General features: G+C 41.0%; 1 protein-coding gene across 4 annotated transcripts in view; it reads right to left on the bottom strand.

The window, feature by feature from the left end:
• Positions 1 to 818: 818 nt before the first annotated feature.
• The window catches only part of LOC134495584 (protein kinase C and casein kinase substrate in neurons protein 2-like), a 35,861-nt gene continuing 10,652 nt past the window's right edge, over positions 819 to 26,027 (bottom strand). For all 4 annotated transcript variants that reach the window (XM_063301105.1, XM_063301106.1, XM_063301108.1 and 1 more), the window contains 9 exons: positions 19,904 to 19,971; positions 17,895 to 18,051; positions 15,283 to 15,518; positions 14,697 to 14,858; positions 13,079 to 13,254; positions 10,598 to 10,718; positions 8,952 to 9,049; positions 4,593 to 4,687; positions 819 to 2,032 (listed from right to left, as the gene is read on the bottom strand). In XM_063301105.1, the coding sequence (XP_063157175.1) occupies positions 1,917 to 2,032; positions 4,593 to 4,687; positions 8,952 to 9,049; positions 10,598 to 10,718; positions 13,079 to 13,254; positions 14,697 to 14,858; positions 15,283 to 15,518; positions 17,895 to 18,051; positions 19,904 to 19,971 (1,229 nt within the window). In that variant the 3' untranslated portion in view covers positions 819 to 1,916. The remainder of the gene's footprint in view (positions 2,033 to 4,592; positions 4,688 to 8,951; positions 9,050 to 10,597; positions 10,719 to 13,078; positions 13,255 to 14,696; positions 14,859 to 15,282; positions 15,519 to 17,894; positions 18,052 to 19,903; positions 19,972 to 26,027) is intronic.

The raw sequence follows: 26,027 nt of genomic DNA, 5'->3' as shown, positions 1-26,027 counted from the left end.
TTTCTGAATTTTGAATACAACAGAGGATTTTTCAGACTTGGCAAAGTTGGAATACAGTAATTTAACTCGGTTTTCATTTAAATACAAATAATTAAACACAGTTAATGGGATTATTCCCATGTATTTAATTCCTCCCCTCCCCCCCATCATATTATTTGGCAGAATCTTTGAGAGAAGCTCTAGGGCTGACACCTAAGGATCTGGGGGAACCATAAGCGGTTTATGTTTCCCTGTTACAATTTTCTACAGGGTTGATTGTCTAGATGTTTCCTGGGGTAGAGAAATGCATTGCAATACCTGCTTTAAAGTTTAAAGAGAGGTTTATTTAATCTGAGGTGGGCAAATCAAATGGCAGATGACTATGAGGTGAAGCTCAGCTGAGACATGTTCTCCTTTGAGCCTAGCTCAAATCTGGTGACTCCATATCCATGCAGTTTTCTTACAACACAGAAGTGCTTTGCCATTACTTTCTTCAATCATGTTTTTTCAACTTTCAGTCTCTAGTCTATAGCCCTGGGATTTCTTGATAGTTTTCTGTCCAAGTTCTAACAAGCTGTAACCCCATTTAGTTTTTGGAGATCAACCACATTGGCTAGGGGCTGTCATGACTTACATATTGTATCTTATCACAGCTGCTGGATTGTTATCAATTAAAATGACAACAGACACTTTGAGAAAAGGGAGAATAAGATGCTGGAAGCAAGGTCACATGTAGACCAACTTCTGAGATTTCATCAGGTTTGCCCACATATTTTTAAGGTTAACTTTGCGGTCATAAAGACTAGGAGCTTCGAAACAAAAAGAACATTAAAACTGGCCACCATGCTTATTTATTTATTTATTTAGTTTCCAAAATCCACAGATGCTAAAATATCTACTTTTTTTAAAAAACAACTGATGTTCACAAATTCATCTTCTTTGTCTCAGCCTTGTTTTCACACTTTGATGGATGGAGTACACCTCAATAGGTGGAGTGCAGTTGCCTCTCTAAAGTTTTTTTCCCCCAAATATCAGTCATCCAGGCATGTGTTGAAACAACGGTGTGGTTGGGGCCTACAAACTTCCCATTCTTCACTAACTTGCCGTGTGTGGGCAATTTTCAAATGTACATCCATCTCATGTGTGGCAGATCTTTGGATTTAAGATGTGACTAAAGAGAATTTGTGGGAGTGTGAGACATCTTTCTTGTTGTGCTTCTTGTGAAGTTTGACCAGCCCTTCAGGGCAGGGTGCTTTCTGTCTCTGTGGTGCACAAAGGAGAGCTTAAAGGCACCATGATTTGTTTGTGCGTCAGAGACACGGGAAGAAAGGGTAAACAACTACGTAAGCACATAGAAATCTGCAGGCACGCAAAGCTGTAAATCAGACCAGATGTATGTGTCCAGTTGATGTACTCTATGTGAGTGTATGTTTGTGTTTGGTTACAAGTGCATATGTGGAGGAATCTGTCTGGGGGACACATCTTTACACATCGTTGTTTCTGGGTCTTTAATATTCAGGGCTATGCACCAATTTGTGCCACTTCAGAAAGAGAAAAGGCTACCTTTCTGCAAATACATAATGTAAATAGAGTTTTGGAGGGCTTGTTTTGCATTCATTTATTCTACAACTAAAGGGAGGGGCAAAAAGCTGGGCAGAATGCTGAAGCCAGAACCGCCCATGTCAGGTTCTATGTGGCCCCACCCACCAACCCACTGCAGCTTCTGAGATTTCACCAGCATTTCCCACACAGTTTTCAGGATGAACTTTGCACCTGCATAGACTGGAAACTTGCATGACTATCAAAATGCAACTGAATCTCTGAAGGAACTGAATTTTGCATCATTCTGTATTGGATAATGGGATCTCAGAAAGGCAAACTATACCTAGACGTAATTTTATTGACCTGGTAAGTCCCCCTGGTTTTGCCCGTTCTATCTAGCACTGTATGGGTTCCACGTAGTTGGCAGGGTAGAGGCCCACATGTCCACTGTCAGTCACTCCCTTGCACCAGCCTTGTTCGTCCTCATCTTCCAGCTTGGTAAGAAGTTCTCCTGAGAAGAAAAGGCAGGGGAGGATCTCATAAATTATTACAGATAATGGGAAGGGTACAATACAGTTTGAGTCAATGAACTGATCTGCCATCAGCCTCCAGAAATATCAGAGAGTGGTTTGGTACATTTTCAAAAATAGCCCAAGGATTTCTAGATTGCTTTTCAAAACATTTTTTCAGCATGGTATACAAATACAGTGAAACTCTTTTAAAATGGCAATATTATTTATTAATGTTATTATATGAAACTAATTAACAGAAGATATATATAACATAGATACATAGAACAGTACTACCATTGTTAATTCCAGCCTTGTCCTGTTATTGTTACATTCAGAACAGTAGCGTTATTAATCTAATTCTGGATTGATTACTATGTGTTGAAAATGCATTTGTTCTTCTTGTGATTAATTTAGAATCTATTAAGACAAAAAGGTGGATTTTTACAAGCATGGAGACTTAGCAAAAGAATTATCATACAATACTGAAAGAAAAACTCTACGCCTGATTTAGAGCAATGGATTTTTGTTTTTTTCCTAACAAAAGAACAAGATAGAAGATTTTGTGTAAACACCTTTTTTTAGTTGTTTTGTTTATCACATCCTTTTCTCAGGCCCCTCTTCCTCTCTACATCTTTTTTTTAACATGAATTTTAAATAAAATAAAAAGAAAAATATATGAAATTTCAGAGCCAGCCATCTCATCATAAGTTCTGACATGTTAAAAACAAGCAGCTACAATACCCAACCTTTTCTTACTAACTAAAAGCAGACTGAAATCAGTCAGGTTTTAGAGCAGTCTTTCCCAGCCTGGAGCCCTTCAGAAATGTTGGACTGCAACTCCCTTAATTCCCAATTCAGGTTAGATATTGCTCAAGGGAGCCAGCATGCCCACCAATTCAATTATGCCTACTCGCATGCAACTGTAGCCAAACTTGTTCTTCTTGTGGACGTTACAGTACTTTAACAATAGCATTATGGTTGCTGGCTAGCCATGCCTTTGTTTAGAAGATTGCTTGTTAATGGCCCAGGGTACTGATGTTTCCTTAAGGAGAACTAATGTTCGGGAAAGGTCTCTTGAGAATCAGCTCCCACAGCTTTGAGAAAATGAGCTACATGTGCCTCACTGAGCCTTAGTGGGTAAGAGGATGGAATGAAGGAAGATGTGTGCGCACGAGTCTATGTTCTGGAACAAGAGACAGAGATGCCAGTTAGTTGAAGCTTGAAGCATCTTGGAGATCTGGCATACGGTAACAGATCTGATGCTGGTAGGAGTAGGTATAATATGTGCCTTCTGTGTCTGGTCTGTAAGTCATCTGCCTTATTCATAAGTGTTATTAGTCTTCCCCTCTGCCCATAAAAAGGAGAAGATCCTTGGTCACTCTTTCATGGCCCAAGGAGCTCAGCTCACTTTATCCAGCCAGGCTGCTGATCAGCCATCAGGTGGACAAAGGGGAACAGAATATTCTCCATCAGCAAGAGGGAGGAACACTTTAATCTTACCTCCCATACGCAAATTCAAATTAAAGTGTCCCTACTGCCAATAGTAGTGAAGATACAGCAAGTTTCAACACTGCAAGGGTGGGGATAGATAAAGGTTATGTCTAGCCTGTCTCCCCGCAGTTCTGATGATGAGTTGGCTCTCCTCTTCTCCTGCCTGAGGCACGAAGCCAGCTGGGTGACCTTGGGCCAGTCACTCTCTCTCAGCCCTAGGAAGGAGGCAATGGCAAACCACTTCCGAAATCTTGCCAAGAAAACTGCAGGGACTAGTCCAGGCAGTCGCCAAGAGTCAACGACTCGAAGGCACAAAAAACAGACAAAAAACCAGACACCTCACAATAAAGATACAGCTAACACTCCTGGTTGTGCTTCTTCTCTGGACTAACTTGCAGGGCAAATACCACCCCTCCCAGCCCTGGCTGGAACAACTTCTGATAGAACCCCACCTCTGGTCTATTCATTTGTCAAAACTCACCTGCTACCCAGCCCCAACCCATTCAAGAACAGTGATTGGTGGATGATTTCCCATTGGCTGGCATGTTTAGTGGGTCAAAAGGAAACAAAGTCAGTGGAATCCCCCATGTCCTTTCCTTAGTTCACAGTAAATGAGGGTGCCATTTAATGGCACTCTTCTTGTGGCAGAATAAAGTTTGACAGTGGGGACACCAAATGTTATGCTGGTATAGTTTTCTGCCAGCTGAAGGGCTGGTGGATAGAACTGTAACTAAGCTGGGAGGAGGAGCCCTGGAGAGGCAGGCTTATTTTCAGTTGATCTTGACCACTGTGGTAGAGGAGGAAAAGAATGCTAGGTGAGAAAGGCTGTACCCCTCACCCTTGTAACCGGAAACCCCACTGTCTCATGGTCCCTAAAAAATTGGTTGCCCATTCCCATCCTTAGAACTTCTTCTAGGAAAACAGAGAGCATGGAAGAATATAGATGAGAGAAGGGGAACTTTCAGCAAGGGACCTGCAAAGGTTGGAACAGATTCAGATACATTTTAATACCAACCGGTCTCCACAAACAGATGAGGCTGCCTTTGGAAGAATGAAGACCAAACTCACCTGCCTTGAAACTTAGCTCATCTGCTTCTTGGCCAATATAGTCATACACAGCACGGACCCGCTGGCCTGCTATTGGCACAGGTGCTGGCTTGGGACTGTGGAAAGGAGGGAGAATGTGACCAGACTGTAAGTGACCTGATTCAGCCTTTGCTTATTACATCTACCCTGCTCTTCCTGCTTATCCTACAAGAGGCTAAGGCAACGTACATGGTAAGCCACCAATAAGCAAATTATATTATAGCTTAATGTGACGTGTGAAGCAGATCTGACACCAACTTATTGAAGATCACCAAGTGAATTTCATGGCCAAATGGAGATACACACCTGGATTTCTGTGGAGCCTGGTCCATTGCAAATGTCAGCATTTGATCAGGTCTTTGCTTAACCATGTGAGGGAAAATCATAAATTTAGGAACTGACAAAGGACTAATGATTAGTAAACAGCTAAAAGGACTCTTAATCTTGGGTGGCCTGATAGCTAGCTGAACTCTCTTAAGGCAGGGTTTCTCAGCCAGGCTTCGGTGGAACACAAGGGTTCCACAAGAGGTCACTAGGGGTTCCCTGGGAGATCATGATTTATTTAAAAATTTATTTCAGATTTGGGCAACTTCACATTAAAGAGGTAAGTTTAATTATTTTTAGATTAAGAAGCCTGTTAATTCATATATATAGGCCTACACATGAAACAAATATAATAATTTTGTAACTTTTCATCTCTATTTGAGCCTGAATGTACAGGGGTTCCCTGAAAAATATTTCAAGGGTTCCTCCAGGGTTAAAAGGTTGAGAAAGGCTGCTCTTAAGGACTCTGTAAATATAGGAATTGTCTTTCCAGGATAAGATTCCAGGAAGAGGAAGTTAGGGATTAGTTTCTTTGTTTCAGGGAGACTTGGCCAGAGGTCTGTGAGAAACATGGATCTCCAGGTCCCTGAGAACAGAGTTAATGTCATCGGGCCCAAAAACCCAGGAAGTTGGGTAAAATGGCAGAGGCTGCTTAGTTAGTCTTGTCAGGGATCTTTCATTTTTTTCAAGTTTTATCTACGTTCCAGTTCTGCACCTCTGTCTGTTTGTTTGCTTGGATTACTTACAAATTACAGTTTTTGGAAAGCAGATCTTAGCCTGATATAACTTCTTGCAGTGAAACTATCCCCTCAAATCTTTACTTTGTTGTCTTCATTCAATTAAAAACCCTTTTCTTGATTATTGCAGCGTTGGGTCTGCAGTCCAGCATCATACGTTCCAAAACTGCTTGGGCCTGGTAACATTGCTAAGAGGGGAAAAGCTGGTTTCTGGGGAAGGGTGGTTCCTCTCCCAATACAGGATGATGAGAACAGGATTAATTTTGAATTTTTCTCCATCTAGCTTCCCTGCTCCCATACCTCTGCAAGTGTCATTGACATGATTAAGCGGAGAAGAATATATATTTCAACTCTGTAAGTGCAGTGGTGCATTAAAGAATGGGTCTTTGCTCTCTTAAGAGAAGGACCGGAGCAACGTCCGTCATCAAATATTCCTTGGCACCCTGAAAACAAGCCTAAGTCTCAATTCCTTGGAAAGTGAGATATCTTTTGGAAAATCATAAGCATTCAAACCACCAACCACAAAAAAGTAATCATAAATTTCTAAAAGGGTTATACAGTAGAATGGATTTGGTTGTCTCATGGAATATTTAAACTCAGCCTGGATGTTTGTAAATAGTTTTATAAAATGCCACAAGCTGAACAACCGCCTCCCAAATAAAAGTAAATCCAGACCGGAAGTGCTGGCTACTTGTCATCACTCATGCTATATAACAACACAGGAACTGAGAGTAAATCTTTCTTCCCTTTAATTATTACATTCATGTCCTTTACTTGTAAAAGCTGCTGAGTACTTGAAAGTGCACTTAGAAGGTTTTCTTTGGATCAAACCACAGATGATTCAGGGCCAAGGATACTAATGTTTAATTTTTTTTTTCCCTGAAAAGCATTTTCCAGAGGTGCAGACTCTTATTGGAGAAGGACAAGCTGCACAGAAGTTGAACCCCATGACATAACAACCAGTCCCCACGATGGAGCTGCTGTTGGGAGAGGTAGTTACGATTCCTGCATTTTTCTCTAGTGGGCCTAATACACATTTTGGAGGATTGTTATACTATAATAATGGCACAACAGGAAATATGCCACCCAAGCAGGTTGAAAGGCAAGGCAGGCCCTGCAGCCAAAGGAAACTCAGGGATGGCATTTGGGAAGAGAAGAGACTTCATTAGATCCAAGACTTTCAATGTCAGGGTCCTATATTGGAACATTTGCAGCAATGACAAGGAAGGCATCCTTGACTTTGCTCAAGGTACCTTCTCACTTCCACATCTACATATAAATTATAAACAGAAAATGCGACATCTATGTCAGAGGAAGGTGATGTTGCATGATGCAGCTAATAATAACCAGGCTATCAGTCAGGGAGAAGCCTTGTGTGGAGCAAAGTGGAAAGTGGCAGTATTGCAACTGAAACTCTCCCCGTGACCCGAGTTCAATCCCAGCGGAAGCTGGAGTCTCGGGTAGCCAGTCCAGGTCAACTCAGCCTTCCATCCTTCCGAGGTCAGTAAACGAGTACCCAGCTTGCTGGGGAAGGTGATGACTGGGGAAGGCAGTGGCAAACCACCCCGACATAGTCTGCCCAGGAAACATTGCGAAAGTGGCATTCCCCCCAAAGGGTCAGACATGACTCGGTGCTTGCACAGGGGATCTTTCACCACCTCATCAGTCAGGGAGGCTCTGGTTCAAATGTGTTTTTGGTCATGAAACTCAGTGAGTGGGTTTTCACTGTTACTAGGCCAAAACCAAACACACATACAGTATTGTGTGAATCAAGCCAACCTGTTTTGTAAACTGCGCTTCATGGCTCAGCATAGAGTTTGAACCCAGACAAATGTGGCTTATTTAATAAATCATGATTAAGCAAACCATGGGTTTGTGTGACATGTTAATCAGATACGTAAGTGGCTTTAGGCAAATCACCCTTTCTTGATGATAGGCTTCCTCCTGCCTTCAAGTATTATTCACTTACTTTACGAGGTTGCAAGAATTCCAGTGGAATAGTGTCTTGATCACTAAATAAGAGCATAAGGACAGTCTGCTGTATCACACCAGCTTCCCACAGTGGTCAGTCAGATGTCTCTGAAGAGCTTGCTCCACCCTCTCCCCATTGCTCCTCGGATGCCTCCATGCCAGAGCTAATGTAGTCTTCAAGACTAAAAGCCCTTGATAGCGCTGTCTCCTTACCCAACCCCTTTCAAAACCGTCCAATCTGTGGCTATTGCTGTATCTCGTGGGGAAAAATCCCATACTTTAATTACGTGCTCTATAAAGAAGTACTTGCTTTTTTCTGTTCTAAATCTCCTTCCAATTAGTTTCACGGGGTGACCTCCGACCCTAGTGTTTTAAGAGACAGAGAAAAACATTTTTTCTATGCCACATGTAATTTCCTATATCCAATCAGGCCTTCTCCTCCTTTTTTTCAAATTAATTGTCCAAACATGCCAGCCTTTTCTTGCAGGGAGTGTTTGATTCCCCAGATCTTTTTGGGTGCTTTTGCACTTTTTCTAGGTTAACTGTATTCTTTTTTAAATATGGCAGGTAGGACTGTATATGGTATTCCAGATGTGGATGTAGCATAGATTTGTACTATAGCATTACAACAGTGTCCCTCCACCTTGGGAACTTTAAGATGTGTGGACTTCAATTCCCAGAATTCTCCAGCCACCCATGCTGGCTGGGGAATTCTGGGAGTTGAAGTCCACACATCTTAAAGTTCCCAAGGTTGAGGAACACTGCATTACAACATTGGCACTTTTTAGTCCTTTTCCTTGTGGCCCTTAACATGGAATTTGACTTTTTCACCACTGTCACACACTGAGTTGATGTTTTCGCAGTTCTCCATTCTGAGCCCAAGATCTTTTTCCAGTTAGTCCCAAGCAGCTCAAACTGCCTCTGGGTTTATGCAAAGTCAGGGTCTTTGTGCATCACATTACACTTATTGAAACTGGACCATTCAGTCACTTCATAATTATTTCATTTTCACCACTTTGTTCGGAATCATCTGCAACCTTGGGCAGCTCATCGCTCACTCAAAATCATTCCAGTTCCTGTTCCCCCCATTGAGAAAACTGCCCATCCATTCCTATTTTGTGTTTTCTGATTTTTAACCAATTAGCAATCCTTAAAAGGACAGGTCCTCTTATCCTAGGACAATGAGGTTAATGAGTTTGGAGGATGGACACTACAAGGGACACATTGTCCAGCATTATTTTGTTGTTTTTGCTCTTTCACTGAATTTGGAGAGTGAGAGAAGGAAGAAGAAAGGGGAGGCACAACTCACCAGCTCTGGGAGGGAGAGATGCTGCAGGGTGTCACTTTCTCTGGTTCTTTAGTTTTCTTGACCTTTACTTGTGGCCGCTCATGATCAGGACTCCAAGCCTGGATAGCAGGAAAGGCGAGGAAGAGGGGAAAACATCAGATCTGAATTTGGGCTGTACTTCTTGACAGCTGCCTCATTCACAGAATGAAAAAGAAGAAAAGCTGAAAGTGGTTAGGAATCAAAAGGGCAGCACTGAAACACTGCAGAACATTGTTGATAGTGATACCCTTTTTGGTAGCTACAGCTGTCAGTACCTGGAGGAGGGCTCTAAGTACGGCAGAATGAAAACCACTACAGGTAGTCCTCGCTTAATGACCGCAGTTGGGACCAGAATTTTGATTGCTAAATGATGCAGTTGTTAAGCGAGGCATCATGTGACAGGACCTGGTTTTACAACCATTTTTACTGTGGCTGTTAAGCAAATCACCATGGTCATTAAGTGAATCGTGTGGTTGTTAAGTGAATCGATGGTTCCCTATTGATTTGGCTTGTTGGAAGCCTGCTGGGAAGGTTGCAAATCATGATCATGTGACCGCAAGATGCTGCCCAAATCACAATCAAGTGATCGCAGGGGTAGTGCGATGGTTGTAATCTCAAGGAAGGGTTGTAAATAACATTTTTTAGCCCCCTCATGTCTCTGAACCGTTGTTAAACGAATGGTTGTTAAGTGAGGACTACCTGTATAGTATTTGGAAAAAAGGTGAAGCAGGTTTTCAAGCAAAAAAAATTATCTCAAGAGATGGCTGGCAGTTACTCCAAAGGAGAAAAACAACATCTGAACTTCCCAAAAAATATTGAAAAATGTACAGAGCTTTAATAAAATAATACATTTCCTCTGAGAAAAGTTTCCATCAAAACATGCTGGGCAATTTATTTAGTGTTTTTTTTTAATGCTCCCAACAATTTTCAGTACTATTTGCAATTTGCCTCTTGACTTGTTTGTGTGGAATAATCACTAGTTCTCAAAGGCCATAAATAGGTTCCCGAAGGCTTCCTTCAACTGGGCACCATTTGCCAGACTATACAAAATCCTAGAGAACAATGTAGGTGTGGGAACTTCTGCACTATCAAAAATAAGGCGTGTTTTATGTTCCATCTGGTGCCAAGAAGCTTTTTACAGTAAAATCCTATAGTTAACCTCAAAAGAAATACAAAGGTAAATGGTCTAATTAATTAAATTTCCAATCCTAAATCATGTGGGGTTTAGCTCTAATTTTTGAATCCATAATCTAATTTTTATGGCACTGAGCTATAATTGTAAGAAGTGTGAATGGGATGTTAAATGAAAGCAATAACCTTTACCTCTTCCAAAGTACTTTTGGTTATTATCAGACAATCTGAAATACTCCCCTAGTTACCAGCTGAATTGTTGTGTCATGGTGAATGTCAAAAACACTAGTTGACTGTCAGCCTGAAGGGTCTGAAGATAAAGAACTCTTTGTTTTTGATGGAAAAAGCAGCACGGAGAAGTGAGAGTATCTGGATTTAGAATCTACTGAACAGTAGATTTCTTTTTTTCTTATGGGGAACTATTACTATTATGGGATATTTTCTCTCTGTGCATAAATGCAAACAGGAAGGACCATTAAAGAAGAAATGGTTTCCACCTCAAATTTTGGCCAGTTCATGGCCATTCCTGGTCCATGTCGATTACGCCACCACTTAAGGTCCTCTTGGTCATTTATCTCCTCGATGGCCTGATGCAAGTCACTATAAACAGCTTGGACACTGAAGAAAAGGAGAAATAGAGATGAGAAGATTACAACACACACACACACACATATGCACATGCACACAGGCACACAGGAACAAACACACACACCTACCTTTCCCAGTTAGGAGCAGTGTGGGAAAACAAGTCTGACTGAGGATGCTTCCCTCAAGGCTTTTACAATATTGTGAAACTGATTTACAGGTGTTTACAGGATGTACTGAGATGCAGCATTTTCCACATGTAACTCTCCTGTTTGATTGATAACTGGCAAATAGAGGGAGAAAATGTAGAAGCAGTGAAATACTTTGTATTTCTAGGTGTGAAGATTACTGCAGATGCTGACTGCAGTCAGGAAATCAGAAGACACTTAATCCTTGGGAGAAGAGCAATGACAAATCTCGATAAAATAGTTAAGAGCAGAGACATCACACTGACAACAACGGTCCACGTAGTTAAAGCAATGGTGTTCCCCGTAGTAACACCTGGCTGCGAGAGCTGGACCATAAGGAAGGCTGAGAGAAGGAAGATAGAAGCTTTGGAACTGTGGTGTTGGAGGAAAATTCTGGAGTGCCTTGGACTGCAAGAAGATCAAACCAGTCCATCCTCCAGGAAATAAAGCCAGACTTGAGGGAATGATATTAAAGGCAAAACTGAAATACTTTGGCCACATAATGAGAAGACAGGACACCCTGGAGAAGATGCTGATGCTAGGGAGAGTGGGAGGCAAAAGGAAGAAGGGCCGACCAAGGGCAAGGTGGATGGATGACATTCTAGAGGTAACGGACTCGTCCCTGGGGGAGCTGGGGGTGTTGACGACTGACAGGAAGCTCTGGCATGGGCTGGTCCATGAAGTCACGAAGAGTCGGAAGCGACTGAACGAATAAACAACAACAACAACTCTCCTGTGCTTTCCAACCATTAACAAAATATCCAAGAGAAAGATTGAACAGTCTTATGGTTTGATTGATAGTGCAACCTGGTGCTTTTCAGGAAAGTTGGCTACAAGGCAAGGCAGGTTGAAGTTGCAATTTTAGTAGCTAGATTGCAGGAGGTAGGAAAAAGGATCAGATGGGTGGGAGGCAAATGGAGGTACATATTTTGGGAAGAGATAAGTTTTTCCAGGGAAACATGCCAAGGTATAGTTAACTAGCTCCATTCTAAAGGTCAGGCAATGAGATGGGGGATAGAATGGAGCTTTGTTGGTAGAAGCGTTGAAGGCAAGAAAAGGTAGGCACAGATTGTCACTAAGAGTCGGAGATGATGGCACATAATCAATCAGTCGGTCAATCAATCAATCACATAATCAACTAGCAGTGGAGTCAATGTGGTATGGAGAGCTGGAAGTTTCATCTATGAGCAGCAGAGAAGTTTGGAGAAGTAGCCCAAGAGGAAGAAGATGCTCGGATGAGAGGGAGAGGAGAAGGGGAGATGGAAGACCTGAGCCATGAAATCAGCTGCAGGAGACACTGGCAGAGACAATTAGAGTGAGCAAATTTTAGAAGGGTGGGGAAGGAGAATTGCTTAGTTACTAGACAGGCCATTCAATAGTTTAACATTCATGTGCTTGCATGTTGTTTTCTAATAATATTAGTAAAAGCTGTAAAACACTGACAATTACAGGTGGGATTTTTTTTTCCCTAATTGAGTGTCACAGGAGGGATGGAAGTAACTCCAATGAGTTCCCCTATTAGTGGGAAGGTTGGAAGTAGCTGTGATGAGAATACATTCTACGGGGTAGGCAGATCTCTATGGGGAAGGAGTTGTTGAACCTAGGACAGGCTCCAGAGTTATCACTAGGGCTACAATAGCATGAAAGCATCCATCTGGAAGCATCTTCTGACTACATCACTATAAACTGCTTCTGTGGAATCTGATATTCTGGTAAAAACAGCAGAGGACATCCACAGCTGCCTGTGGATAGATAGACTCAAGGAGATAAAGGAAGTGTCAGTCATCTGGGGGTCAAAAAAGTCAAAATGGTGGCTTCAACTGTGCAATCAAAATTGGCACCTTAACTTTTTTGATCCCTCCGCAGTGGTCACCCTTGGCTCTATTGCTCCATCTAATGGCAAATGGCGATACTGCACCTGTGAAGGAGTGAACTCATCCCTTTTTAGCCAGTAATCCGTATTTGGCATCCATGAGGATAGAGGGAGTAGATCAATTGCATAAATAAATAAATAATTGTCCCAATAATGGCCATCTTACCACCCCTTTCAATGAGGAATGACTTCTTCCATGAGAGAAAATCCTGCTGTATGAAGCTTGATACCACCAACTCCAGCTTCTTCATTTTAACAAATGGATCTGAATAATGTGATACCAGCTATATGCGTTATATAGCATGGAGACCTCAACGCTCCCTTTTCCACACCTGGAATCTGCAGTGATGTCAAGGCGCCGATGCAGGGCAAGGAAAGCACTCTTGAGGAAGATAATCCGCCTCTGCTCCAGAGCCTGCCCCTGCTCAAACACAGACTCCATTTCTTCCATGTAGCGGGGGCTGCAGCGGTCGAGCTCCTGCAGGGCCTTCTCGTAGCGTTCCCGCACCTGTTGACCAGACCCAAGAAAATTCACGTGCTTTTAGATTCTCCTGTCTTCAGGATCGCCACCCCTAAGCACATACCCCCAGATCTCTTGCACGAGGCAATGCTCCTTCACCTGCATGCCACTCCTTGTGATCCATAGTTACCAGACTGGTTGGTATGGCTCCATAATAGGGAGAGGGAGGAAGAAAACCATCAGCTTTGGGGAGCTGAATAAGATTTATGGGTTCTTTCCTGCCTTAGATCAGGGAACCTGAATGAATATAGGATGTGGACATAGATAAGGTTTGCAACACACTGCTTGTGCGTGTTAGAATACCCACTTTCACCCAAATTGCATCATAGCACTCCAAATTAAATTAGCGTTTAATATGTGTGTGGGGGTCTGTAACTGCTGAATTTTTACAAGTTTATCAACTCTCACAAGATTCTGGCAGTCTTATGAGACTTCTGAAATCTTGTGAGATCTTGGGATGAGATTACCAACATTTTGTAATATTTGGGGCAATTTTGGTGGGGACACTACAGTTTTGTGTAAGATTAGTGTGTAAGAAGTGAACAGTTCTCCAAGACTTGAAAGAATTGATTTGCAACAGCATGGGCAACAATGTTTGTGGGGTTTTTTTGCTTGTTAATTTTCTTCTTTTTTATTTATTTATTTATTTATTTATTTATTTATATATATAAAAATATATAAATAATGCATTATTTGTGTAGAATTTTGTCCTTCAAACTGTAGTGTATATTTGTAACTTGCTCCTATTGTTCTGTAGTTGTGGATGAAAAACTCTGCATACCAACAGCTTGATGAGCCCACAGGAGGTTTGAATTGGCCAACATGAAAAATGTACAAGCAATAATTATTTAATTTTCTCTTTGAACTCAACCCAGAATACTAAACGGTCATGTTGTTCTTCTTCAAACGGATTATGCATATAGTTTGCTGCATGCAGGCAACAACAGTGTTGTTCTGCATGATTGCATTTCCAATGAAAGAAAAAGAAAAGAAAAACTGTTTGCTTTAAATCTTTATGGATTTTTTAATTCCAGCTAAGTCCCCAAAGCCCCAAACATTATCCAGACATTAGCAAGGAATCTCAGATCACAGCACAAGAGCAAGACCTGTTTCCCTCACCCCCCACCTAGTCAATTGATAGTCTGATAAAAGAGCCAGGAGCCACTGGCTCTTCAGATGTCACTAAAATATAACTCATAGCAACCCCTGCCACTCTGGCCAATGACGAAGAATGCTGGGAACTGTAATTCTCTGTTCTTGCTTTATATTTTAAAGAGAATATAATGGCCCATTGATGGTTGGACTAACCATAGCATATAATAGATGGACATGCCAGGCAGAATTTGGGCCAATGCAGTTGGCCTATCTGACAAATTGCCCCACCAGCCAGGACCAATGAAGAATGTGGAGAGATAGGAAAAAATCCCTACCTTGTTGGTTTCTTGGCTACAACGTTGATGTTCTTCCCGCAGAGCACGTTGCCGATCTGGAGATACTTCAGCCCCTGATGCTGCCTGAATTCCACTCTCCCGCAGCGTTGCAATGTGCCCTTTGCGACAGGCCTTGTGATACAGAGTTTTGGCCTTCTCAGTCTGAATGTAGGAGTTGAAGAGGATGAGGAGGAAGGTGAGGGAATGAAAAGCAGGGCATTTGGGACCCAGTGGTCCTAGACATCCGGGTTCTTAGTTTCCATATACTCTTATTTTATGGAGTCCCTCAAAGCCCCAGTCAGTGGGAAGGAAATCTGTCCTCTATGTAAGCAGCTAGTGCCAACCTCCCACTATTCATGAATCGAAGCCTCCATCCAACCCCATTCTGTTGCTTCATATTGGATCTGGGTGACAAAGGGTAGGGATCAGGGTCAAAGGGGAAGGAGGGTACATGCTCCCAGTAAAGATAAACCTAGTCCACCAGGCTTCTTCTCCTTCCTAAACAAACCTGAATCCTTGGATCCTATTCCTATTTCTTTACCCTTCTCTGCTCCTAGAGAACTCCCAAAGGTCAAGATCTTCCTACCTTCTTGAGCTTCTTAGTCCAGGGTTTCTGAGCCCGCTGGAAACCATTTTCTAGCTCACAAGCCTCCTTGAAGCCCCCAAAGAGCTTGCGGTGATAGGAGTCATGCTGCCAAGCTCGAATACGCCCAGCATCCTCAGAGACCAAAGTCCTTTGCATCTCCATATGTAGTCGGCTCAACTGCTCGGAAGCCCCCAGAAAAGCTTGCCATGCCCGGAGTAGGGAACCATATGCTGGGCCTAGAAGTGGGGGGAGAGGGTAAGGAATGGCAAGATTTCATAAATTCCCTCACTGCAGCAAAACTGAGGGCAAATTATTTCTCTTGGATTCGAAGAAGGCAACCTTGGTGCTTTAGTGAGGGACTGGAGAACTGGAGAAGTGATCTAGGTAGGGAAGTCACCAAAAAATTAACTTCGGTAGCCACGCTTACTCTGTTGTAACCACGTGCAGGATTTTCTCCACTGACACAGATGTTAGTGCGTGGGAGGTGAGAGTGGGCAGAGATCCATGTTTAGGCTGGTAGACAGAAAATTGCCCTACTCTAAACTTTAAACTGAACCAACCAGATAAATGATATAGCAAGTGTAGGGTATGGTTAAAAAGGTCAAGATGGCAGCCGTGACTGTGTGATAGAAACTCCACTTGTTTTTATGTGCATCATGGTGCTTTGATTTCACCATCACACTGCCATCTTGACTTTTTTTATCACACACTGCAAACATCATGGCTGGTGGGGGAATTCTGGGAGTCGAAGTCCTCACATCTTATAGTTGCCAAGGTTGAGAAACACTGCATATGGGCTACAAAAATGGGCCTTTTGATGTTATATAGTGCAACATTTATTACTGACTTTTGGCAGGATACATGTGGGTTAATATGCACTTCCTAACCACAGAATAGAGAATTCTGGAGAACAGACTACCCATCTATGGCTTATGGTATATAATAATACAATGACAGCATCCTTGTGGAATGACATCAGGTGGACTCTAGAAGATATCCATACATTAGGCAATTAAAAAAAATATTTATCCTGAATTATTTGGAGATGACTCCCAGCATTTTACTAATTGCTCAAGACTGCAGCTTCAGGTATGTTAAAAAACAAAAGAAAACAAAATAGCATTCTAATAGCATTCTGATATAATAGATGTTAAAATGCTGCAGGGTAAGTCTCTGGAATACAGAACATCTAGACCAGCCTTTCTCAACCTTTTGACCCTGGAGGAACCCTTGACATATTTTTCAGGCCTTGGGGAACCCCTGCACATTCAGGCTCCACTATAGGCCAGAAGTTACACAATTATTATATTCATTTCATGTGTAGACCTGTATGTATGCATTAACAGTGTTCTTAAACTAAAAATAAAGAATGAAACTTACTTCTTTAATGTGAAGTTGCCTGAAGTTGAAATAATTTTTTAAATAAATCATGATCTCCCAGGGAACCCCTAGTGACCTCTCGTGGAACCCTAGGGTTCCGTAGAACCCTGGTTGAGAAACCCCGATTTAGATTTTCTTAGATAACTTTTAGAAGGCAAGATTGATTCTGCTTTCCATTTGCATAGGCTGTCAATAGCAACTATCCATGAAAAATCAGTTTCTTCTGTACGCATCACAGTGAAGATCTTATCCCATCAAGAATACTTACCCTCCCATATGCTTTATCAAGACAAAATTATTATTTCAAAGGAAGAAAATCACCCATCCCCAGATCATGGGAGTTATCTACCTATCTTTTGAAGTTACAGCTCGTGCTGGTCTTAGGAAATCCCATTATTATAACTAGCTATGGCAACATCCAGAGTAAACAGAACAGTGCTGAGAAAGTTGAAAAGAGAACTTTCCTGGAACGTATTTTGAAATGGTTCCATAGTATATTCTAGGAATAAAAAGGAAGAGCTGAAAGCTTGTGAGAAAGAGCAAACTTTAGTGGAACTCAGATCTTGAAATGAAGAAAAAGAGACTTTCTCCACTGCTGAGCTGAAGTATTTTACACCTCTGAGGTCTGTAGAAAACTAAACAATATTTTATGTCCCTTATTTCCTCTGTTCCCAGTCACTGCAATCACCTGATTTCCCTGCAAGGTAATGGGTGACAAAGCCTAACTGATTTTATATGCCTTGAGGTTGTCCTTGAATGATGTTGGAATAAAGGGGAAATAACTTTTAACACCAGTACAGCTGCAAATGATAAGACTGTTTCATACAGGGGCTGGGGACAAGCTGAAGGCAGCATCATGGAGACATGGTAGGAAAAAGATGTTGCAAGGGTACTTTTGGGCAATGGTTAGGTGTAAGTGGAAAAGACCCAATAAGAGCTGGTGGCATAAGGGTCAGGGCTAGGCTTTGCCTACAGAAGAAAATCAGGATAAGACTCAGAACTCAGAACTTGGAGACAACACAAGGCCAGCATCATAGACACAAGGAACAGAGCTGGGTTTACAAAGCATTCTAGTGATGTTGTAAATAACCTGAGAATAAACGTTCTAGGTGTGGCAAGGTTTTGGCCTTAATCCTGAAGAAAGTAGCAGGAATACTAACATACAAATGGAACCTGCATTTAAAGCAGACCAGAACTCGGAGCATCAGCAGAAAAAGGACCAAATCACTCACTTGCATCAACAAGGGGCCTCCACTTGCGAGTCCATTCTTCCATCATCAAAGCATAGTTACGTTCAATCTTTGCCCGTTCCTGGAAACAGGCTACAATCTGGTCACAGACACGGTACCCATCATCCAGACGTTTTACTGTGCTCTGGTAGTGATTGGGCTGCAGGAGAAGGGATGGGGGGGAATGGATGGGGAGTGATCTCACTTTGGTGGGGCAGAAACTCCCCTTCAAAACAGTGCCTATCATTTAATGTGTTTCCTCCCAAGTCACACAGAGTTCTACCTCCTGTGGACTCCAGCCAGAATCCAACTAACCTCCTTGAGGTTCTTGAGAAATAGTGAATCCCTGGCACTATCATTAAGTGTTCCAGAAAAACAAGCATAAATTAGGAACTATAATTTTTAATTATTTTTAAAGGATATGGGGTAATGGATACATGTGTTTTCAGAACTGGAAGTATTTGCACAACATGCTAATCCATAATTTACCAAATTACAATGTACTTAATTAACCCAATTCTCTGAATTTGCACAACACAGAGAACCATAAATTATGAGTTGGGTTCACTCTACTCATTTGACTAAAGTATGAGTAGCTAGTTTGAAGTTCAAGGAATGTTGCTTTTAAGTCAACATGTATTTATTTTTAAAAACTCCAGGGGGGAATGTAGCCAGACATAACAGAAAATTCTAATACTGAAGTTTGTAGTAGTCATGTTCTTTTTTCCCTTGTTTTAAGATCAAGTAATCATGCAGTGATGGGGATCATGAAAAATCCATATTAAGAAAAAGGAAAATCTTGAATAAGCAGACTGTTGACATCCTAATGTCGTTTTCTTCACAGCAATTTGGGATTGTTATTGCTTTCTTCTATTTTTTTTCCAGGTTTCCAATCTAGCCAACAACTAGGATATGCCTTCATTACCTTTAAGAAAACCAGAAACCTTCAAGACCTCAACGTTCCCAATTTATCTCTTTGGTACCAGTTCACAAATGTCATGCAGTCTTGATTTCATTGACTTTTATCCCAAGGAATCTATATGGGGCTGCCCTTGTAGCCAAACTAGAAGTTGCAGCTGGTCCAGAATGCAGCAGTGTGGGCAGTTACACATGTGCCCTTTGGTATGCCCATGGTGTACTATGGTATGTCTATACCATTGGCATGCCTCTACCTCTGCTCTGAGACCTGCACTGGCTCCCAGTGTGCTTCTGGGTGGAATTCAAGGTGCTGTTTGTCACCCATGATGTGGGGTTGGGTTATTTGCAGGACTGCCTCCCCTGCTTGTTTCTACCCACCCCACTTGGTCCGACAGGAGGGGCACATTCTGGATCCTTTCAATTAAAGAAAGTCCTCTTAAGAGACCTGAAAAATGTGCATTTGCTCTCAGAGTGCTTGCCCTCTGGAACACCCCCCCCCCTGAGATCAGATTGGCCCCGACCCTGCTGGCTTTTCACAAAGCATTGAAACCCTGGATGGAAGTGAGGGTTGGGAGGTTAGATGGCCTGCTGAGAGGTCTCTATTAATTGTTTTGTTTGGGTTTATCCTCGATGACCATTGTTGTTGTTGTTTTATTCTTTACTAATATATTTTTTAATTATTTTAACGTGTTGCTAGCCACCCAGAATTGCATTCACAAGATGGGTGGCCCTATAAATCAATTAAGTAAATAAGTAAGTAAGTAAGTAAATGAATAAATAAATAAAATCATTGGAGACACCTTCCAGAGTTCTCAGATGCTAGGTTCACACAGTGTTCTCCACCAGACCAGACTGTCTCTGTCCACCTAACAGGCTAACATAGGTTTCACCCCAATTAGCATTTTGTTTTGTATTTTTGTTTTGTATTTTAGCATGTGGTGCAAACTCAGCCCGTTTGGTCAGTTTAAGATTCAAGGGATTGGGGAGATCTAAAATGGGCTAGCTCAGTAAATGAGTTAAACATGTTGCACAAACCAAGACCCCTCTGCATCTCCTCCCCTTCTGCTACCCAGTCCCTGCGATCAGCTACTCACCATCCAGAAGCTGTTGGTAGTTGGCTCATCAGCAGCCACCTCGCTATATATCACAGACATGGTGTCACCTGTTTAGAGGGAACAGGTCTCATAGTGCATCCAAAAGTATCAAATAATATACTCATTTTTGAGGATTGTTTTGAAATCATATTCCAGATGTAATCTTCAAGAACCTATTGTAATGGTATGTGGGAATGACCTTGGGAGACAGGAGGAAGAGCCAAAGACTGAGCAATCAGCATGTAAAAGCTATCTCAGACCATCGAAGGAGAGGGGCGTGGGAAGCATTTCAGAAGGGACCCTCCCTAGTTTTCCAGAGAGTAAAAGGAAAAGAGGGAAGAAATACTTTCAGTCTTGCAAGATTCTGTTAATATAACTTCACAATAAAGATACAGTTTATACTCATGGTTGTGCTTCTTGTCTGGACTACCTTGAAGAGCTAACACCTGTCTTTGGGTTATATATTGTAGATAACAGCATGTTCCATCTTTGCTTTGTTCCCTTGTCCATAGTTCTTTGGAAACCCTATTCCATCTGCACACATAACACACACACACACACACACACATGTCATCAGTGCTTTTTTTTTTGCATCTGATTAATTGCAAGAAAGATTCAAACAAAGTCTCAAAAAAGCTGATGTGTTACCAGCATAGAAGATGTGGAATACGCAAACTATAGAGAAATTTAAGGGAGCTTTAATTCATAGCTACCTATTTGAATTCAGTTCAGTTATCTCCAATCTTGGACCTTCTAAAGCAACAGATAAAACCCTTGGGAGTCCCCTGCTCACTTAAATAATTTCAGGATCTACCTTTCATATGCAGTTCTCAAGTCATCTCCCTTGAGCAAATCACAAAAGGTCTAAAACCAATCTTAGGAAATCATTTTTCTCCATATCTTCTGAGCTTTTAGAGCTGTGTTTCTCAACCCTGGCAGCTTGAAGATGTGTGGACTTCAACTCCCAGAATTGCCCAGGAAGCCATGCTGGCTGGGGAATTCTGGGAGTTGAAGTCCACACATCTTCAAGCTGCCAAGATTGAGAAACACTGTTTTGGAGGCTGCTTATCCCAACTATAACAAATCAGCATTGAATGATATGCATTATTTCAGCATTCTTTTCAGGAATATGGAGGTGCTTCTTTCAGAAAGTGCTGTCTATTCTTATACAGCTCAACACTGCCTCTAGAGTATTTGGTAAGTGGGTTTTATATTAGAAACCCTGAATGAAAGGCCACATCTTTTATGAATTGTTGTATTGATTTTGGTGTCACTTCCCATGCTTTTCTTCAAGATGCATCCAAGCTCTTTTTTTGCAATGGGTGATTCCATTGCAAACAGATCCATTTTATTAGCAGTCAACTGAAGGATCCATCAAGAGTACTGTACAGGTTGCTGATCAAAAACTTGCTGATCAAAAAGCTGGGGGGAAAAAAAGAAGCTACAGTAATGCCCTACTGGATGCAAAAACAGCTAATTTCCACTAAATACTGTTTCTCCATCAGAGTTCTGTAAAAATAGGGCTCTTCCTCCCACCCCAAGGAAACCGCATCTAACCAGGAGGCCAGATGCTTTCTCTCAGACAATTCTTTCTGTCTGCTCTGAAATCTACTAAAGCACAAAATGTCAGTAACTTAATGTGACTGATTTGGAATTCTTGATGTGTCTTTGCTGTCTCCACATTTTATGCTTTCTCCTTTTCCTAAGAAACCCCCTTTTATGTATGGACATTTGGCTGCATTGTTTTAAAAGAGAATTTCTCACCAAAACCATCTTTGTACACAGTGGACCAGTAAGTGTACGGTACCACTTACTTGTTGCTACTATTGTTCATTTGCTAGAGAAAGGAATGGTTAAAGAAACTAATAAAATCAGGCTATTCAATCTGAGACAGGATTATTTGTAGGTGAAGACTGACATGTTCTAAAAACAGAAACACTTCTGTGTTTTGAGTAGGAATACTTGGTGAAGATAACAAGCCCATACTTTTGATGCAGAAGATTTGGGCTCAGTCTCCAAGAAATAAAATCAGATCAAGTTTGCTTAAAACCTTGCCTGTCAGATCAAACAATCTAGGATTTCATGGGCCTGGCTCAGAAAAAGGGAGCTTTATATGATACTTTAAAAATACAGTTTTGTGGCAGCTGGCAATCCAGCCACCCACCATGGTTGGCTGCAGTCCAGATTCCACCCACTTCATCAGCCCTCACAAGATTTTCCCTGGATTTTTTGAGATCACTATTTTTCCTTCCAAGCTTTAATCATCCTAAAAAGAAAACCTTTCAATTTATGGCTTTATCTGTGGCAGGAGGGGAAGTAAGGGCTAATAAATGGAAGCTACTGTTTAAGAATGATGGTTATCTGCACTTAATGCTTCAAGCCATATATGGAAAATAGTGGTGATGGGATACTGGGGTAATCTGAGCTTAAAACTAGCATCTAAATTGCACCTCTCAAATATTGCAACTCTGGATCAACTCCGATGAAGCTGTTTTTTAAACTTTTTGCAGCATTAAAAATGAGTTTAATTTTTCTCTGAGGGCTTCTTGGCAGTTGATTCAACTTAAGTACGTGCTATTTGTTTAGTTAGTCCAGATGTGATTGCTGCATCTGAAGTTTCACAGCAACAGTGGTTTTGGAGGAATTAATTGTGGCTTGGCTCCAACTCTTTTTATAGAAACAGATAAAATTTATATTAGTCATACATATTACCTCTGGAATAACAGGTTTGAATGTCCTGTCCTAGTATAGTAATGGAAGTGGTTTGGTCAGGATCATAAGATAGAGGAAGAGTCACTCTTTCAGTGGATTAAGCACTGAAGTTATTCATCTCATTCTAAGATCAGAATGTTTCCATGATCTTAAAATTAGGCTTACATTGGACACTTCAGAGAATGTTTAATAAGGGTTGATTTCAATTGCCTTCAACTGGAGAAGCAACTCAGGATTTGGAACATTAACTTATATGGTTTGGTCTTGTCCTATTATTGCCACATTTGGGACTGAGATCAACAGGACTGTTATTATGAGTGTTGATTGATTACTGTGTTAATAATGCACATGTTCTTTTTAGATATCTCTGTATTTGGAATCAATTAATATAGCAAGAATTGTGGATTTTTCAGAAATGAGGGCTGGCTAAAAGACATCATACAACACTAGAAGGAGATATCTACACCTCATTTCAGCAATGAATTGTTGATATGTGTTGTTTGCCAATATTTGAATAAGTTTTTTTTACAAAGGGGCAAAGAAGAAAAAATTCATACAGTATGGTTAAATATTAGAGTTGTTCTATTAATAATTTTCTAAAACCTTTCCTTTTATTATTATTATTAAATTATATTTTTGTTGTTATATGTATCTACCCTTCTCTTAATTAGTTTAGCAATTTTTTAACTAAGTGAATGGTGCTGATTCATGCTAATCCATGATTTGTATAACCACAGTTAATTCAACATTTACTTAGTTCACACAATACATGAATTACAATTTAGGGGTGGGCATCCTGCAGCCCATTTGTAGTTCCCCAACACCAAAAACATTGGCCTTGCCTTATTTGTAGCATCACTAAACACTCTCCTGTGGCCTTTAAAGTCCAGGAGGCTGAGATGAAGCCCAAAACTTTCCAAACTTTTCTCATTCTACAATAGATAGATTAATGTCATACACTAAAACTCAACACGCACAGCCTTAATTGTAGGCTTCCTAGAAGTATCTGGCTATGCTTGATTACATAGACTTTTGGTCTGAAATGTTTCAGATGATCTTTTCTTAGGTACAAGATTCTAAGCTTAACTGTCCATTTTCTGTTTAGGTAATCCTGACAATTTATAGTTAACCTAAATATATACAGAAATTATTGAGAATTAGCAAAAGAATTAATGGCATTCATGTTGTTGACCAGATTAATTATTGATTTTCCTTTCTTTGAAGCCTTTCAGGAAATGTGGTAATCCTACCTATGAAGTAAGATTTGTTATGGCTCAGGCTTAAAATAAAAACATTGTTGCATTTTGTCAGAATAAACACATTTTTATATAGTGATAAAAATCATGATACAACCATCATTTCAAAAATAAATCCTCAGGATGAGGCACTGAAAGAATGGGACAGAACTTCAAAAACTATTGGATGTAATTACTCAATTGAACTGCTATGTTCAGGAGTACAACTTTGAGAATTTTTATACAGAAACATCAGGGATAGCTTTTTCCGTGTTATTGTTATTGCTGCTGTTGCTGTTGTTGTCAGATTATACCCAGTTTTTCCTTCAGGAGCTTAAATCAGCATTTGAAGTACTCCCTTCCCAATGTTAAGACTATTACAGCAACCTTGTGAGGAAAGCTGGACTGTGAAAGACTAACTGGCACAAAGTTACTTAGTGAATTTTCATGTTTGAGTATTGTCAAGCTGAATTATAAATATATAGAGCTATTAGGTTACAACAGAGTTCCACCCATCCGAGCTCAGTATAATTTACTCAGATTTATAGCAGATGCAAGACCTTCAGAGATCTCCCTTCACTTGCTACCTGATGTCCTTTAACAAGAGATGTCAGAGATTGATGCTATATATACTGTATATATATCATCATTCTACTAGAGCAAAGGAACCTATTATTGGAAACAGGAAGCTGAACTAGATGGGTGCAATACAATAGGGTTATTTTTGTGAGCTAGAGAGCAACTAGAATTTTGGTGCAGGAGTGTCTAACTTTTTCTGGGCCAAGGTCATACTTGACTTTTAAGTGGTGTGTGGGGACCCACAGAACAATTAAATTTGTTTTAATCTAATTTAGATTTAGATTTAATTATAATTAAATTCAGTTAACAGTCACATATTTAATGATTTCCCACTTCTATTGCATTAAAAATTACAACTTTGTAATAACCATTAGAGGTTTTCTGAGGGCCTTGCCCAAGGCAGCGGAGGACTACTTGTGGCTCTTGGGCCTCTAGTTATGTTCCTCTAGTGTACAATCTTCTTCAACATCCATATCCACTTCCCTACCTTGATCTGAGTGATTTTTAAACAGTGGCTTATTGACTATGGTATAACTGGCTGGGTACATATAACACTAAGCCATAAACCATGATTTACAACCCACTTTGGATGAGTCCATGTAGCATGCTAAGCCAAAACCGAATAAACCACTGATACGATAATTCAGCAGTATGAACTGGGTCTTAGTCTAAAGTTGGAGAGAATTCTGATTAAGTATTGCATCTAATACAACTGCCTTCTTCACCCTGGTTCCTTCCAAACGTGCTAGATTGCTGTTCCCAAAACGTTGAGGTCTAACACATTTGGAAAACCCCAGATTTGGTAGGGGATGATGTAGTAAACAGGGGGCAAGCAAGCCTTGCAGCTAGGGGCTACAGTTTTTAATTATTGTTTTGACACTTTAACACACACATCCCTCTTTAAAAAAAAACTTCTAAAGTTGTATTGAACTGATTGGGGCTAGAATGCATTTCTTCTGCTTAATTTCCCACCAAACAGTCACTGCACCACTGTAATTTTTGGCATAATTCTTGAGGCCAAATATGGGAGACCCACCCCTGAGGTAAAGCCTACTCCACTGAAATCTGACTTCTCCTTTCCTCCATTGTAAGACTCTAACCATGCATACTTCAGGGTTTGTATGTTGCCTTTCTTCTCTTCTTGCCTTACGCATCTGCTTTATGTAAGATCTTTATCGGATGAAGAGATCTAAAAACCTCAAAAACTTCCCCATAATTGTACTTGGTTGGTCCCAATAAAAGAATTGCCTGATTGTGGATTTTCGTTTTCTTTTCTTGGCTGTGTCTGATTATGTGCTTCTCCTTCCCATCCCCCCCATCCCCACTTCCTCAACTTCCAGCCAGCCTGCCAAGGGATTTTGGTTAACACAGCTTGAAAATGGACTGACCATTGAACACTGGGTGGAAAAGCCATTTGAAGAAGAAGAATGGGGAATGGGAAAGGCTGCAGATGGGGGAACATGTGTTTTCAGTTAACTGGGACCGCAGGCCGGAAAATAAATAGCATATTGCAGAGTAAAGTGCAGCAGTGGTATTGTCCAAGACAGAGATGCAAAGAACAAAATCAAGATCTGTTCAGCTCCACAAAATATATACGC

Source organism: Candoia aspera, chromosome 4 (assembly GCF_035149785.1).
Source record: "Candoia aspera isolate rCanAsp1 chromosome 4, rCanAsp1.hap2, whole genome shotgun sequence".
In the NCBI taxonomy this organism is placed as follows: Eukaryota; Metazoa; Chordata; class Lepidosauria; order Squamata; family Boidae; genus Candoia; species Candoia aspera.
The sequence above is the reverse complement of the archived record's forward strand: the minus strand, read 5'-3'. Positions and strand labels throughout refer to the sequence as shown.